This window comes from Lipophrys pholis (assembly GCF_963383615.2).
Source record: "Lipophrys pholis genome assembly, chromosome: 22".
In the NCBI taxonomy this organism is placed as follows: Eukaryota; Metazoa; Chordata; class Actinopteri; order Blenniiformes; family Blenniidae; genus Lipophrys; species Lipophrys pholis.
The window spans coordinates 11072446-11086382 of NC_137644.1; the positions used below are offsets into that span (position 1 = coordinate 11072446).

General features: G+C 41.7%; 2 protein-coding genes across 2 annotated transcripts; one reads left to right on the forward strand and one right to left on the reverse strand.

Moving 5' to 3' along the window:
* Positions 1-5384: 5384 nt before the first annotated feature.
* On the reverse strand, positions 5385-7263 carry lyrm5a (LYR motif containing 5a). The gene is made up of 3 exons (XM_080492512.1): positions 7177-7263; positions 6865-6936; positions 5385-6782 (listed from the first exon to the last, which is right to left on the reverse strand). Exons 2-3 carry the CDS (start codon positions 6907-6909, stop codon positions 6570-6572), a joined length of 258 nt encoding a protein of 85 aa, XP_080348638.1. The 5' UTR covers positions 6910-6936; positions 7177-7263; the 3' UTR covers positions 5385-6569.
* Positions 7118-13754, forward strand: dnai7 (dynein axonemal intermediate chain 7; the record flags this gene model as incomplete). Its single annotated transcript, XM_080491584.1, has 14 exons — positions 7118-7132; positions 8973-9077; positions 9215-9352; positions 9512-9646; positions 9711-9814; positions 9911-10069; positions 10152-10296; positions 10388-10478; positions 11181-11344; positions 11430-11589; positions 11697-11911; positions 12002-12160; positions 12339-12452; positions 13233-13754. 14 exons carry the CDS (start codon positions 7118-7120, stop codon positions 13506-13508), a joined length of 1980 nt encoding a protein of 659 aa, XP_080347710.1. The 3' UTR covers positions 13509-13754.
* Positions 13755-13937: the final 183 nt, after the last annotated feature.

A 13937-nucleotide genomic window follows, 5' to 3' on the forward strand; every position in this document is an offset into this window, starting at 1 on the left:
AGAGCACTGACTCTGACAATGGTTTGGGGAAGTTCCACCTCCATACCTCTGTGGTTGAACACGAAACTGGTGGAGCAGAGCACTGACTCTGCTTGCAACTATTTAGACCTTCCTGAAGAAATAGACAGTGATTGGAGTGGACACTTTTAGATATTACCCCAAATATCTGCACAGTAATTTAAATATGGTGATATGACTGAACAGTACAGAGTGTGGGGACAACTAAAATTACCCAGAGAAATTTGATCTCACGCGTTCTTACAATGTAATGTAAGAACCATCCATCCATCGCAAAGGGTAAGCACAAAGAGACGGACAAGGACATATATACACTCACATTCACAAAGAACCTCAAATTCATAATTTTGGACCATGGGGGAAAAAGAAAACACGTTACTGAAGACAGATCATGTAAACTCCAGACAGAAAGGGCCTCAAGCCTGGAGATGAAGAGCTTTCAACTATGATCATCACTGAATGACTGTGATGTCGAAACAAGGAACCCAAAGCAGAGACGGATAATCGGAGGAAAAAGGAACAGTTTATTTCCCCGCAAAACAAAAAAAGCGAGCCGGAGTGCGGCTGAAAAAACAAAACTGAAGCGCAAGCAGCAAGCATCGGAGACGAAACGGGAGGAGACACCGGGACCACTCAGGACGATCGACAATAATCCGGCAGCGCCCGTCGATCAGCTGCCGGCTTAAGCCGATTATGATCAGCCTCAGGTGTGTGTGCTTGTCCCTGGAGAGTGCGTCAATAAGAGAAAGGGAGAGAGAGAGGAGAGGTGCACCAAACAGGAAACACAGAACATCACAATGACCTCTCAGTTATTGTCATCAAAATGCAAATAACAAAGGTCAAATAGTATTAAGTTCATACTATGAACTCTCAAGACTGAGATCACTTTGTGTATACTTTGCTCCGACAAAAGAAAAAAAGAACTGATTCCTAAATCTTTTAAAAAGACTTTTTCTCACCATCAGAAACTGGCACTCTCCCTCCTACCTTTACTTTATCATCATTGGAGCTGTTGTGGTCATAATCGTGGGGGTGGTAGTCAGTCTCTTGACAGGTAAATAAAAGTCCAGTTGTCATTGGTTACCTGTGTTTTCTGTGAATATTAGCTGTCACTGCCTCTTTGTCTCTTCTGCTTAATATCTCAGGAGGCAGGAGACAAACCATGGATCCAAGGCTTATGTTGCAGAAAGAGGACATGCTTTCCTATCACCTCTACAAACGTCTAACAGAACGGGTAAGTGCAGCAGAAGTGCAAATCAACCCAATAAAGCAAGAGATTTATTACTGCCTCTAACTTCTGTTTTGTGGTTCCTTCCTTAGATCCAAACCAAGAAACAGCCTGACACAGTGCACAATAACGAAAAATTTGAAATGAGATTTTAACGGTTTGACTGAAAATACATATTCTTTTTTACAATGTTATCACAAAGAAGGAAGTGGATGTGTAGTGGCGAGCACCTTTCACCTCACAGCAACACTGGAGTTACATAACTTCTTTATAGAATATCAGACATCACCTCTCTAAGCCAGAAAACACATGAACTGTTACTTATAAAGACATATATGAAGACGGCTGCATCATTTATGAGCAAAATAGCCATTTTTGTCATATTTCACGAAATCAACGTAACTGGAGTTACATAACATGACATTACATACATTTAAGATGAGCTTATACAGTTTCATATATAGTTTTATTTATACGTACAAAAAGTTGATCTCACACTGCATTCATGACATTTTCATTACAATCTAGCATAATAAACATTTAACCACATTTTCAGCTGATTTAGCAGTTTCACCATTCTTTTTCAGAAAATGTGAGACATTTCAGCAGGTTTTTTTTGTTGTTTTTTTCATTTGAAGCTCTTTTTTTCGTTAGGCTGTTTTGGGAATTTTTTCGATATCTTGTGCATTGAGCTATTTTTCTTTCTTTTTTTTTTTATTTAGTTATTGTGTGTATTTGAAGCCCTTTTTAGCCAAGAAACAAGAACCCTTTGGAAAATGACTCTGATGTGTACGTATAAGATAAAATGTTTATTTTGTGAAAGCTTCAGAGAGCCACTCCAGAGAGGCTGAAGAGCCACATGTGACTCCAGAGCCGCAGGTTGCAGACATCTGGTCAAGCCAGTTATAATCAAAAACACAACGATACACTAAACAAAGATAGCTTGGGTCTGTAGTGCACCTCTTACTCAATACGATACGATAAGCGATGGCCTTGCAATATCTTTAAAAACAAAACACCAAACTACAAAACATGAACTGTTGCTTATAAAGACAATATTCCAGTATTAATAGATTTCTGAAATCTGGCTATTTTCTCCAAAGCTGACATGAATTACGATATTAAACTGATATAAAAGCCTTTTCTCATCATTGTGTTTTTCTCTGAGTTCTCATTCAGACGGTTAACCCATCCGTGAAGTAAAACATTCCCCACTTTTCTAGTAACTCATAAATGCACCACTATGTATTGTACTTTCAGCTTATTTATTGAAACGCAGTTTTGAAATGAATGCATTTCACTTATATGGCACTTTCCCACTGGCGTAACAGCCTCCAAACACTTTACAATGTTTGTCACATTGACACACTAATAGAATTGGCTGCCATGTGCAGCACTCAGTCATCCATCAGGAGCAGTTTGGGGTTCAGTGCTTTGCTCAAGGACACGTTGACATATGGACAGATGGGGGATTAAAGTTGAAACCTTCCAATTGAGCGACAACCGGCTTTAGCAGCTGAAACTTAATGTAATGTCTGATGTTTACGCATTTAATTTTAATAAATTGCTTAAATAAGATTTTCCAAAATAAAGACAACTATCAATTGTACCTCTTGTTTTCAGGTGTATTAAGGTTAAACATGCACAGTCCTCATCATATCTACATTAAGCGTGTCAAACACACTTTGCAAAGAGATTTGTTTCAAAAAATGAATGTTTTCTTTGAATTATTTTACAATTTGTTTGGTGGTTTGATGGGTCGGATTGGAGCCTCCAGGCCTGTTTTGGCCTACAGGCCTCATGTTTGACACCTCTGATCAACATAGTAATTATCTGATATAAATATGTCTCGTGAACAGAGGGACAAACACTCTTAATTTGACATACCAGCTCAAAACACTCAAACAAGGGCAGAAAAGACCTTGCAAGAATGTGATAATAAAAATGTAGGTTTTATGTTGCTTGAAAGAGGTTAAAACCTCCTTGCTTCACATTCTCAATATAAATAAGAGCCAATATGAGTTGCTTTGGATGTACTCATTGAAATGATCACAACTAATAAGACGCATTAGTTTCAAATGATTTACTATGGCACAGAATATCAGCATTTTACAAAAATAAACTAATTATTATTTATACTATTGTTATATATATTGTCATTGGTTACCTGTGTTTTCTGTGAAAATTAGCTGTTATCGCCTCTTTGTCTCTTCTGCTTAATATCTCAGGAGGCAGGAGACAGACCGTGGATCCAAGGCTTATGCTGCAGAAAGAGGACATGCTTTCCTATCACCTCTACAAACTTCTAACAGAACGGGTAACTTCTAACGAAACCCTGGGCGAATGTAGACCAGACGTGAGTGTGGGTCGGGTGGAACCAGGACTGGAGAAGCCCCCAGCTGGGTCGAGCGTTTGGGACAGAGGGTCAGTGGAAGAACGGACAGCGACGGGACGTGCCGTGCTTCTCCACCCTTGGAACCACGGGAGCTGGAAGAGAGCACCGGCTGGCTGAGAGGACGCGACATTGGAGCAGCGGGGGGTTCATCAATCCCCCTGCTCTCAGCTAAGTCCTCCTTTATTGTGTTGGCAGTGTATAATGTTTGTGTGCTTCACACACCGACCTGTGTTTCGACTGAATGCACTGATGGCCTGCCTGTTAGTGGGGGGCAGATCGATCCAAATGTGGATAATATCGATACCTACGTTGGTATCGATAGCGACAGCCTGCCGGCGTGGGTGAAATGACCCAGTTTTAGTTCAGCGTGTGTTTAAAAGAGGAATAAACAGTCACAACTCTGCAACCACTGGTGTCTTCCCTCCTGCCTCCATCCAACTCCAAATCAGAATTGACTTGACAGAGGGCTGGCACCAGCCAACAAGTGAGTGAGGTCTTGTTTACACATACCCAGGTATTTTAAAAAACGGTGATATTTCTCAGAGGCCATGTTTACCCGTACCCGGGTTTTTTTTTTTGTTTTTTAATTGGATGTCTAGTAGCGAACACCTCGCAGCAACAAATCCACTCACTGCAGAACCTTCAAAATTCTTTGGTTTTTCTTTGACATGTGCAAATCTAATTTTGACAACCTCGTGGAAGGAAAAGGGGGGTCACAGATCCCATGTTGCAAACCACTGGCAGAGGATTGAGGACTGCTCTTTAGAAGGGTGAGTATTTACTGTATGCACAAATAAACATTTTTCTTTTTTTTGTCATTTTCAGCCAAATCAAATTTAACATGTTTGACCTCTAAGATGAGGTCAACACAGCTTATGCAGTTTCATTTGATCTAGTTTTAGAAAACACACGAAGACAACTCTGATATTACATTAGGTTTAAAGTTTCACTGAATCCACATTGGTCCATGTTCCAAGTACAGATAAGAGATGAAGTCCACATTTGCACAGAAAGTGCTTCCAATCAAGGGCTGTTCTAGTTGGGACACTAACAATGAGTGTGAGAGAAAGTACCTCCTATGTCTAATTTAAGAGACAACGTAAAACAAACTTGTGACCACTAGGAGGTGCTTTAGTACACACAGAGAATTTTTTATAGGAGTAGGTCTGTGTGCATGCAGTACTTGTGTATGTTCAGTGTTTATGTTTTTACCCCATGGCACAGCGGATGAAAATGAGCTCGGAGTTAAATCCAGCACATTTACAGCACTGATTGTCTGTTCATTAATCTGCACTGTCCCATTCAAATAAGTGAAATTAGATGACACGAGTCACAAAACCAATATGACACAAATTAAAGATTTGACAGTGAATTGGTTCCAAAAAGTTGCTGTACTCGTTGAAATGATCACAACTAATAAGACGCATTAGTTTGAAATTATTTACTATGGCACAGAATATCAGCATTTTACAAATTCTGTACAGTTTTGAGTGCAGTGACACACAGTCATGTACTTTGGATGGACAAGTAATATGGCTGTGTTTACAAATACAAATATACACAGAAAATTGACATTGCACATGAGTTAGTCCACTCGATAGACACTCGGGAGAAACAACGGGAAGACCGACGTTATCTTAACAGCTCCAATATAAATTGCAATGAGAGTTTGTGCCAATGTTGTTCACGTGACCTTACTGAGTCTCTACCAACCATATGTTGATTTCCCCAAAGTTTAATATGGCGTTTGCTCATAACTATTACCTCGCCACTTTTGACACTAACTGAATACGACTCTTAAGCTGCCAAACAATCATGGAAACTTTTTTTTTTTTTTTTTAAGGATCACGACTGATGATCTTGGTTATTTCCATAAACTCCGAGTACATTCAGTCCGAGTTCTTCATTTAGAGAGCTCTAATGCAATCAATCTGTTCAATGACTTAAGAAAAAAAAAAAAAAAAAAGATCTCATGTCACCATGTGGGTGTAACTTATGAGCGTGTGAATATTTATAAAGTAGAGCAGGAAGGTATATTTTTGAGTCACTGAATATATCTTTACCCTCTTAAAATACTGTTTTTTAAAAAAAAAAAAAACATTGTCCTATGATTCAGGACACATTACTGAATTGAATAAAATAAAATGTCCAAAGTCACACTCCTCTCATAAGATAGATATAGAGCGACTTGTCAGATTTGGCTACTGTAATCAAGAATGGGCCTGGGCAAAAAATGTTTTGGTAAAACAAATAAATCTATTTATTTAGGAAGGGGTCCATATTTGAACACACCATCAAAGATTGAACTGTCCTTTCTCTGAAATGACTGCAAAAAAATAAAAAAAATATCTTAATGCTAATTAAGGCCTTTTTTCGCTCCACAAAATGCACTTGCAAGCATCTCAAAATAAAACAGCTCATGAAAAAAACCCATATATTCTGTCTGTATTGTGATTGTTATTGTTGATGGAAAACAAGCAAGGGAAATAAAATCAGTGGAGATCCATCATCTCTTCGGAACGCACCACACTACAATACAACTTGAGAGCTGTCTGAGATGTGGAATATTGAAATGGTGATAGAGGGAGGGGGGGGAAAAAAAAAACCTGACTTCCAATGCATGCTCTTTCTGAAATGTCATTTTTCCTCTCAGTTCAGGGTTGATAGACTCAGTTTTCTCTTTTCTCAAGTATGATGCCAAGCCTGGCGGTTGCTCAGGTGCTCACTTGGTACAGAAACATAACACACATTTGCAGTCTTGGTTTCTTTAGCGCCATTATTTTCTAGAGTAGCTCTTCCTTGTAATGTGACCTTCATATTCACAAAAGAAACACTATTAGGGTGTTTGCATTGCTGTGTGATCGGTGGGTGCCCTTGATCGGGGTTACAATATGATCTTGCATTGGGAGCCGTGTTGTTTTTGTGTGATCACTGTTCAGGTTCATAATACCTCTTCTTCAAGGTTCTGTACTTTCTGAGGAAATAAAGAGCCTCCAGCTCCTTGATGACAAAGTCTCCCCTGGCCACCAGCTTCTTGATCTTCTCCGGGTCCGTCTCGTCTTTATTCTTCATGAAAGCCGTCTTCAGACGCTCTCTGAAATAAACCGAACCCTTCGGGTACTCGCGGCCGAGATACAGCAGCTGGTTAGAGATGAGGAACACATTCAGATTAAAGCAAAGAGAGAAGACACGACACAAACACGAGAATTTTGACTGTCCTTACATTTTTATACAGCCGGAATACCTCACCCCTTAAAGGGTTGCCCATGTCGGAAATGACTCCTTTTACACACTTCTGAGAATAAAACGAATGAATGGAGTGAGATTAAGAACAAGCATAGAAAAACTAGTTGTGCAAACCAAATGCTACCAAAACAACAAATTAAAGCGGCTACAAAACTAGAGTTAAGACACCGTACATGTAGCAAACATCCCAAAAACCAGTCCGCAAATGAAACCACCGGTTCGTATTAGTAATGCCGCTGTCAAAAGTGAGTTATTTCACGCAGTGTGAGTTTAACAAAACCAGCCTCACTTTAGCTTTGTCCTTTAAACGCAACAGAGAGCAAGAGTGCCCTCCCGCGAACAAGAAGCGCCGCCACTTCTCGCTCGGAACTGGAAGTTACGTAATCTTCACACAGGAAGTCGTCTTCTTCGTGCGTTGAGCGTCAGTGTGCGCATACGCAGCCGTTTCCATGGTTACTAAAACACTCGCTCGAAATGGTGAGTTTTCACTACTCTCTCTTGTAGCACTAATATCGCATCGTATTTAGTATTTTCAAACGGCAGGGTTTAATATGAACTATAAACAGTGTTAAAGCACAGAAACATAGTTTAAAAGGACTCGGAATATCACAGAATACGAGAAGTAACTTGCTAAGAGAGGCTGTTGTTAACTTCGGTTCACTTTTCTTTGCTCACTTTTTCTGTAAATTACATTTTAATGCGAGTCATCCTAAACTTCCTCTTTGTGTTTTCTCCTGTGAGTGATAGGCGCCCAAGAAAGCATATATGAAGGTATGAGAAATGTATGAGGCAGTCAGCACATGCACTAATGGAATAAACACACTGAGATAACATTATGAGACACCGACAGGGAGGCGAAGGCACAATACCATTTTAATAGAGAAGCTCACATTCAACGTCTATCTACCATCTTCTCTGCTATTAACCCCTTTCTGAGTAAGTAAGTGAGATTGAACTGTGACTTTTGATGTCTTGATGGCTTGAAGTCAACCAAAAAGGGCCATAAGCTGACCAAAGCCCAGAAGGCAAAGCAAGCAGAAGAGGAGAGGAGGTTGCGACAGGAAGGTAATCCCGAAACAGACACACCCCCATAAAAGACTGACTCCATCAATGTTCAGGGCTTTTTACTTTAAAAATGTTTTTGGAATCCATCCATCCATCCATCCATCCATCCATCCATCCATCCATCCATCCATCCATCCATCCATCCATCCATCCATCCATCCATCCATCCATCCATCAAACCAACCAACCAACCAACCAACCAACCAACCAACCAACAGTGTAAATACAGACTCACAATCACACATACAGTACATGCAATTTTAAGTAACTAATTAACTACAAGTGCATGTTTTTGGATTTTGGGTATACGCAAGATATGTATCTAGAGAGAACCCGGTAAACACGCATACTCCCCACAGAAAGGCCCACATCCCAAGCAGGACTCAAATCCAGGGCTTTTTTTTTTGCTAAACTGAATGCTACACCACTGTGCTGTCCTTTTACACATGTTTCACTTATAATTAATCAAATTAAAAGTATTTATTTCGATTTCATTTTATGCTTTTCATTCTTTCGTGGGGTAGTCAATATTGTCACCAGCTAGAGGACCTGGGTATGACTTTGAACCAGAGCTTTTCAGTGTGGAGGTTGCATGTTCTACATTTGCCTGCATGGATATTCCCCGGGTTCCTGGGTGAAGGATCAGCCACCAGCACTGAAAGGAAAAAAGAGGCTGCATCTGATGAATGAATGAATAAATCTACTCGAATCCAGCAGAGATGACACCACAAAGCATTTTTGCCGTGTTTAGATGAGTACTGTAGATATATCAAGTATCATTCTGACATTTAGAGGAAGCCCGGCTCCAGGCAGAGAGGGAGGAGGAGGAGAGGCTGGAAAAGGAGAAGAAGGAGAAAGAAATCGAGAAGCTTGAGCTCAAGGTAAGATCCTGGTGCAACTCAACACTGAACACACTGATGACTTCTGCCAAGAGAGAGGACTCGCGGTGGGATCATCCTGGGAAACACAATTTTCTTTGGATGGTGATGCTTCACTGGGGTCACTCTCCTCTGCTGACAGGACCAAGAGCGCAGAGATGATGAGTTGAATGAACTGTGCCATCTGCTGGAAGAGAATCATAATGCGGTGACCAAATGGAAGACTGATGCTGCTGAGGCAGCCAAGGTGTGTGTTCACACATTGAAACGTTGTGACAGGACACACCTACAGTGCCGACAAAAGACTTCCTTCTGAGAAAACACACACAGTGTTATCTCAGAAGGAAGTCTTGTGTCGGTGTTGAATTTTGGCACTGTGTCCAGTGGCAGAAGTATTTGCATTGTGATGGCAAACCGGACCCGGCAGTACAGCAGGATATCAACACATATATCAGCTTATGGAGAGACGACAAAGAGGTCAACATCACATCTGTGCTCAAGCAAGGAGAGATCGCGCTACAGGTCTGTGTGTTATGTCTATATCATGCACTTTTAATGCTCATCGTAATGGTTATGAGAGTTTTTGAAGCTTAAGAAGCAAAATTATTATACCAAATGAGAGCTGAAACAAAGTCTAACTTTAGTCCAATGATGAATGTGTGACTAATCTGAAATTTCTAGCTGGTGGATGAGCTTAAAGACCTGGTGAGTGGAGCAGCAGATCCAGAGGAAAAGCAGAAGGCTCAGGACAGCGTCATGATTCTGCAGGAGCTCATCCACTTCAAGCACCTTCTGACCACTGAGGAAATTCTGAAGGTAAAGCACACAGTGTATATAAAGAGCAGAAGCCATTCATACCGGAGCGTGTTTTTGGTCACAGACAGCCAAGAGAAACGTTGACATCGAAACGGGCAACATGCAGACTGTGATCCAGGACGACAATGTCACCATGTGCCTCTGGGCCAACCTCACGAGGAACCCCAGGTTTGTAGATGCTCCTTTTTCGAAAGTATTCACAGCGCCTGAAGATTTACTCACTTTAAGAAGCTCATAAACTCTGTTTCTATCTGGTCCTCACAGGATTAAAAGTCTAACCTTCGAGGAGGTGGGCCTCGGCTTTGAGCTCCCCAAGCAGCTGGCTAAGAGAAGTGTTGCTGTACGGATCCTCCACACACATTATGACCACCTATCTTTTCTTGCCAGGGTGGCTCACGTGACAACACGTTCATCCAGCAGCAGGTCAAGCGATATTCCTGATAATAACACCAAACACCTGTACAGCCAACGATGTGCGTTTGTCTTATTTACCATCCGATCTCAGGTCCCTTGTAGGGTTGGAGGCAGTTCCAGAGGAAATAGACTCATCTGAGCCGGGTGAGCCAAAGGAAAATGGGGAGGCGAAAGAAATTAGTGATGGACATCAGGACAAGGTGGCGGAGGAGGAGGAGGAGGAGGAGGAGGAAGAGGTGCAGTCTGTTCAAGAGTCAGAGGGTAGAAAGGTCAGCTGAAAGACTTACTTCTTGTATTGGTTTCACACATTGTTTGTGTGTCTCACAGAGTGCAGCCAATGTGCAGTCAAGGAAAAGCAGTGCGCAGCCTGCAGACGGAGAGGAAAGCCAAATAGAGACACAGATGGAGGCGCTCGGTGGTGAGATGCCCAATCTGACAATCCCTGATTCTGTCAGACAGAATTTGTGATAATTTTTTAACAAAAATGAGAAATCATGATGGTAAACTGTATGAATATACATATACATATGAATGTACATATCAATACCTTTAAATTAAAGCTATTGTTTTCTCTGGCAATGAATTTAAAGTGGCAAGACTGTAATACTTTGAGTTTTTACTTGTAGTTGAATACATTTTAAGCTCTTGGTGGTTATGATAAGGATGTATGATAGAAAAAGAGACTCTTCTTCAGAGTGGTATACAAAGAATGTATCATACTCATGTTTTCTGATGTTTAAACTTATTCCAATAATATTATACATATATTTATAATAATATTATTAGCTTTATTATCATTATATGTCACATATAATATAATTACAGTTGCTGCTCCTTTTGTGCATCAATATAAAGTATAGTAAAAATAGACAAATTGTACATTTTAGGCACATTATAAGGTAACATGAAACAGGATTGCGTGCAATAGAGATTAAAACACTAATGTCCAGGTCAACAGTTACTTAATGATGGCCCACAGATAAAAACTGTTTAATTATCTGGATGTGTGGACTTTCATCGACCTGTATGTGTAGAATTCGAAATGAAAATAGATTAAAAATGCTTCATCTTTGTCCAGATAAATTAACTCAATAACACTTATCCTCCTGATTGTCCTCAGCTGAGGAAGACTTGCTCTCATCCTCGGTGCAGCTCAAGATGAAGAAGGGTGTCGCCCCGGTGGTAGATTTGAAGCAGTTCTCACCTCTCGGAGGAGTCTTCTTTTACGATGTATTTCACCTCCCGCCTCAAGATCGCCAGGTCAACGACTGGAAGATCAGACAGGTGGATAAAAAAAATAGTAACCTATTGTTTTCAGTTTCAAGCTGACACGCTCTGACTGTGGTTTGTGTACGTGTGTATTTTGCAGCTGCTCCACACGGGGCTACGAGTGTTTCCTTACTCCTCGGAGCAGCCCGGTTTGGATGACGACGACGCTCTCGACTGCCCCTCAGTCGGAGTGTCTGTGACGTTGCCTGACAACGTTGTCTTCTTGGAAACGCCGCAAGTGGCTCGCTGGGATCCTGCAGGTGGGAGAGAGAGAGAGAGAGAGAGAGAGAGAGAGCAGCTTCCATACAAAAACCCTTTCAAACATCTTCTAAAGTCTCAAGAAATACATGAACTTCAACTCCTACAGGAAAGCAGTGGAGGACGGACGATATCACAGACGTGTCTTATGAGGAGGCCGAGGCCAGAGTGTCCTTCAAGACGTTTTCTTTTCAAGCTTTCGTGCTGATTCAAGACACCTACGCAAACCTTCCCCTCCAGAAGTGGGAGCTACGCCCGCGAGGCCAGAACTCTGCGATTCTCACCATCTACGGGGCGCTGCTGGACGTCAGCATCACCATTCAGGTAAACGACCGGAATGTTCTATACACACAGAGCTCCAGATCGTTTCCGGAGGTCAAGTCTGGGTGTTACAACTGTGTGTGGTACAAACAGGATGACCAGTGTATGCTGCAGTTGGAACAAGAGAGACGCCTGTCCCACCTTCTGGGGAAGTGGATGAGCTGTACGGCCCTGCAGAGAGCCATGCTGGCCGCAGGGATCAACATCTTTGTGAATGAATTCACAGACGACTATATCAGCAACTATGGCAAGGTCTGCATTTTCTCAGTTCCATATGTTTTTACATCCATGTACGTCAACGTCTCACACACACATTTGCACGTTTTTTGGATTGTGGGCCGTGTATAAAAGGGACTATTCTAAGTTTAGCAGGTTCATTCTCTTCTTCACAGCATTATATAAATGCTTGCGTTGCTTCCCACCTCTTTAGGACCCTCTCACGGAGCACACTGCCTACGAGCAGATGGCCCTCTTCGCCTCTGCCTGTGCTTTCTCCTGGAGCAAGTGGAACGCCAAATGCGATGCAGAACATCTGGTCATGCAGGTATTTGTTAATCACCCACATTTATTGTCTATCTAATTTTGACTTTATCCCGTTTGCAGTACTTTGCAGAGGTGGACAGAGAGCGAATACATGTTTTCTTTGTAATACAGAAGACGCATGGGGAATGTTGATCTGCACTGGCAGTGCCATGAAACCATTGGTGGAAGTTATGAATTTCAAATATGCACAAAGCTATAAGTAGTATGTCTTGGGACTTGTACTTTTTATATACAGTATTTTACAATTGTACATGTGATCTACTTTATGAATGTACAAATTACATTCACAATTCTGAGCTCCATTTTTAAGGCCTGTTTTATATCATTTGTTTTCGAACACAGGTCATGTCACTATGCAATTACACGCACTCAACAAGTTTATTGTTTTTACTCAGTGACAAGCGAAAGTACTGTTCAGATGTACAATAACATACCAACTATAAGTGCTGCACCGCTGGTGGCAGTTTCCTGTGCCACCTGGATACTCCCAACGCAAGCGGCTGTGACATTTGCATAGCCGGCAGGAGACGTGGACGTTTCGTAAGAGGTAGCAGAATAAAGTAGATAAGAGTGATGTCAAGCACGAGTACCTAGATCTATCTGGAGTAGCACTTTCAAACTCTAATGTACATGTTGTAAATGTTTTGCTGCAACAACAAAGAAACGCATCGCGCTCTGCAGAGGCCCGATATCAACCAGGCTTCAGTTGCATTATCAAAACTGATGGCCTAAGTATCCGGCTCATTTCGTTGATGTACTTTTAAATGTTGTTCTCCGACAGGTGTGTGAGCACCATGGCCCCGACCCTGTGCCTCAGGACTCGTGGAGTCTGTACCTGCTGGGAGCGCAAAGGAGTCTAAAGCTGGAGATCACAGAGAGGAGTGAAGCCTTCACGCCGCACTTTCATCCCGGGAGCGAGTTTCACTCCACCTTCATCCACATGCTGCAGGATGACATGAGCCCTGAAGCCATCGAAAGGACCAGAACATCCCATTATCGGTTTGTGGACACCGTGCAGAGTCTGCTCTGTTCCACCAGACCGCTCATGTACGCGTGAGGCGGCATGGCTCGGGTGGTACAGCCAGTGGCGGACCGGGCTGGTTTTCCGCCCTGGGCGAACTTGCATGACATGCCTCCATTGATGTGTGAGTGGGTGAACATGATTAATGATAAAGCCCTTTGGGACTGCTCGCACGGTTAAAAAAAAAAAGAAAAGAAAAAAGCTATATATGTGGAATCCATTTACCATAATAAGACATGAGAACGCTCCAAAAATAAAAGTATTGCAGAGCTGTTCTATATATATTGCTTTGTTTACACTTTGAACTGCTCGCCCGTCCATCGCAGGGAAAATACGCATCTTCATCATTTAGATTCATAAGTTGGCTTCAAACAAATGTTTGGGGATATTGGAACATACAAACTCAAAACAACCATAAACCAAACTCAAAGTGGGCTCTTTTTCACCATGAGGCAAACGTGTTAA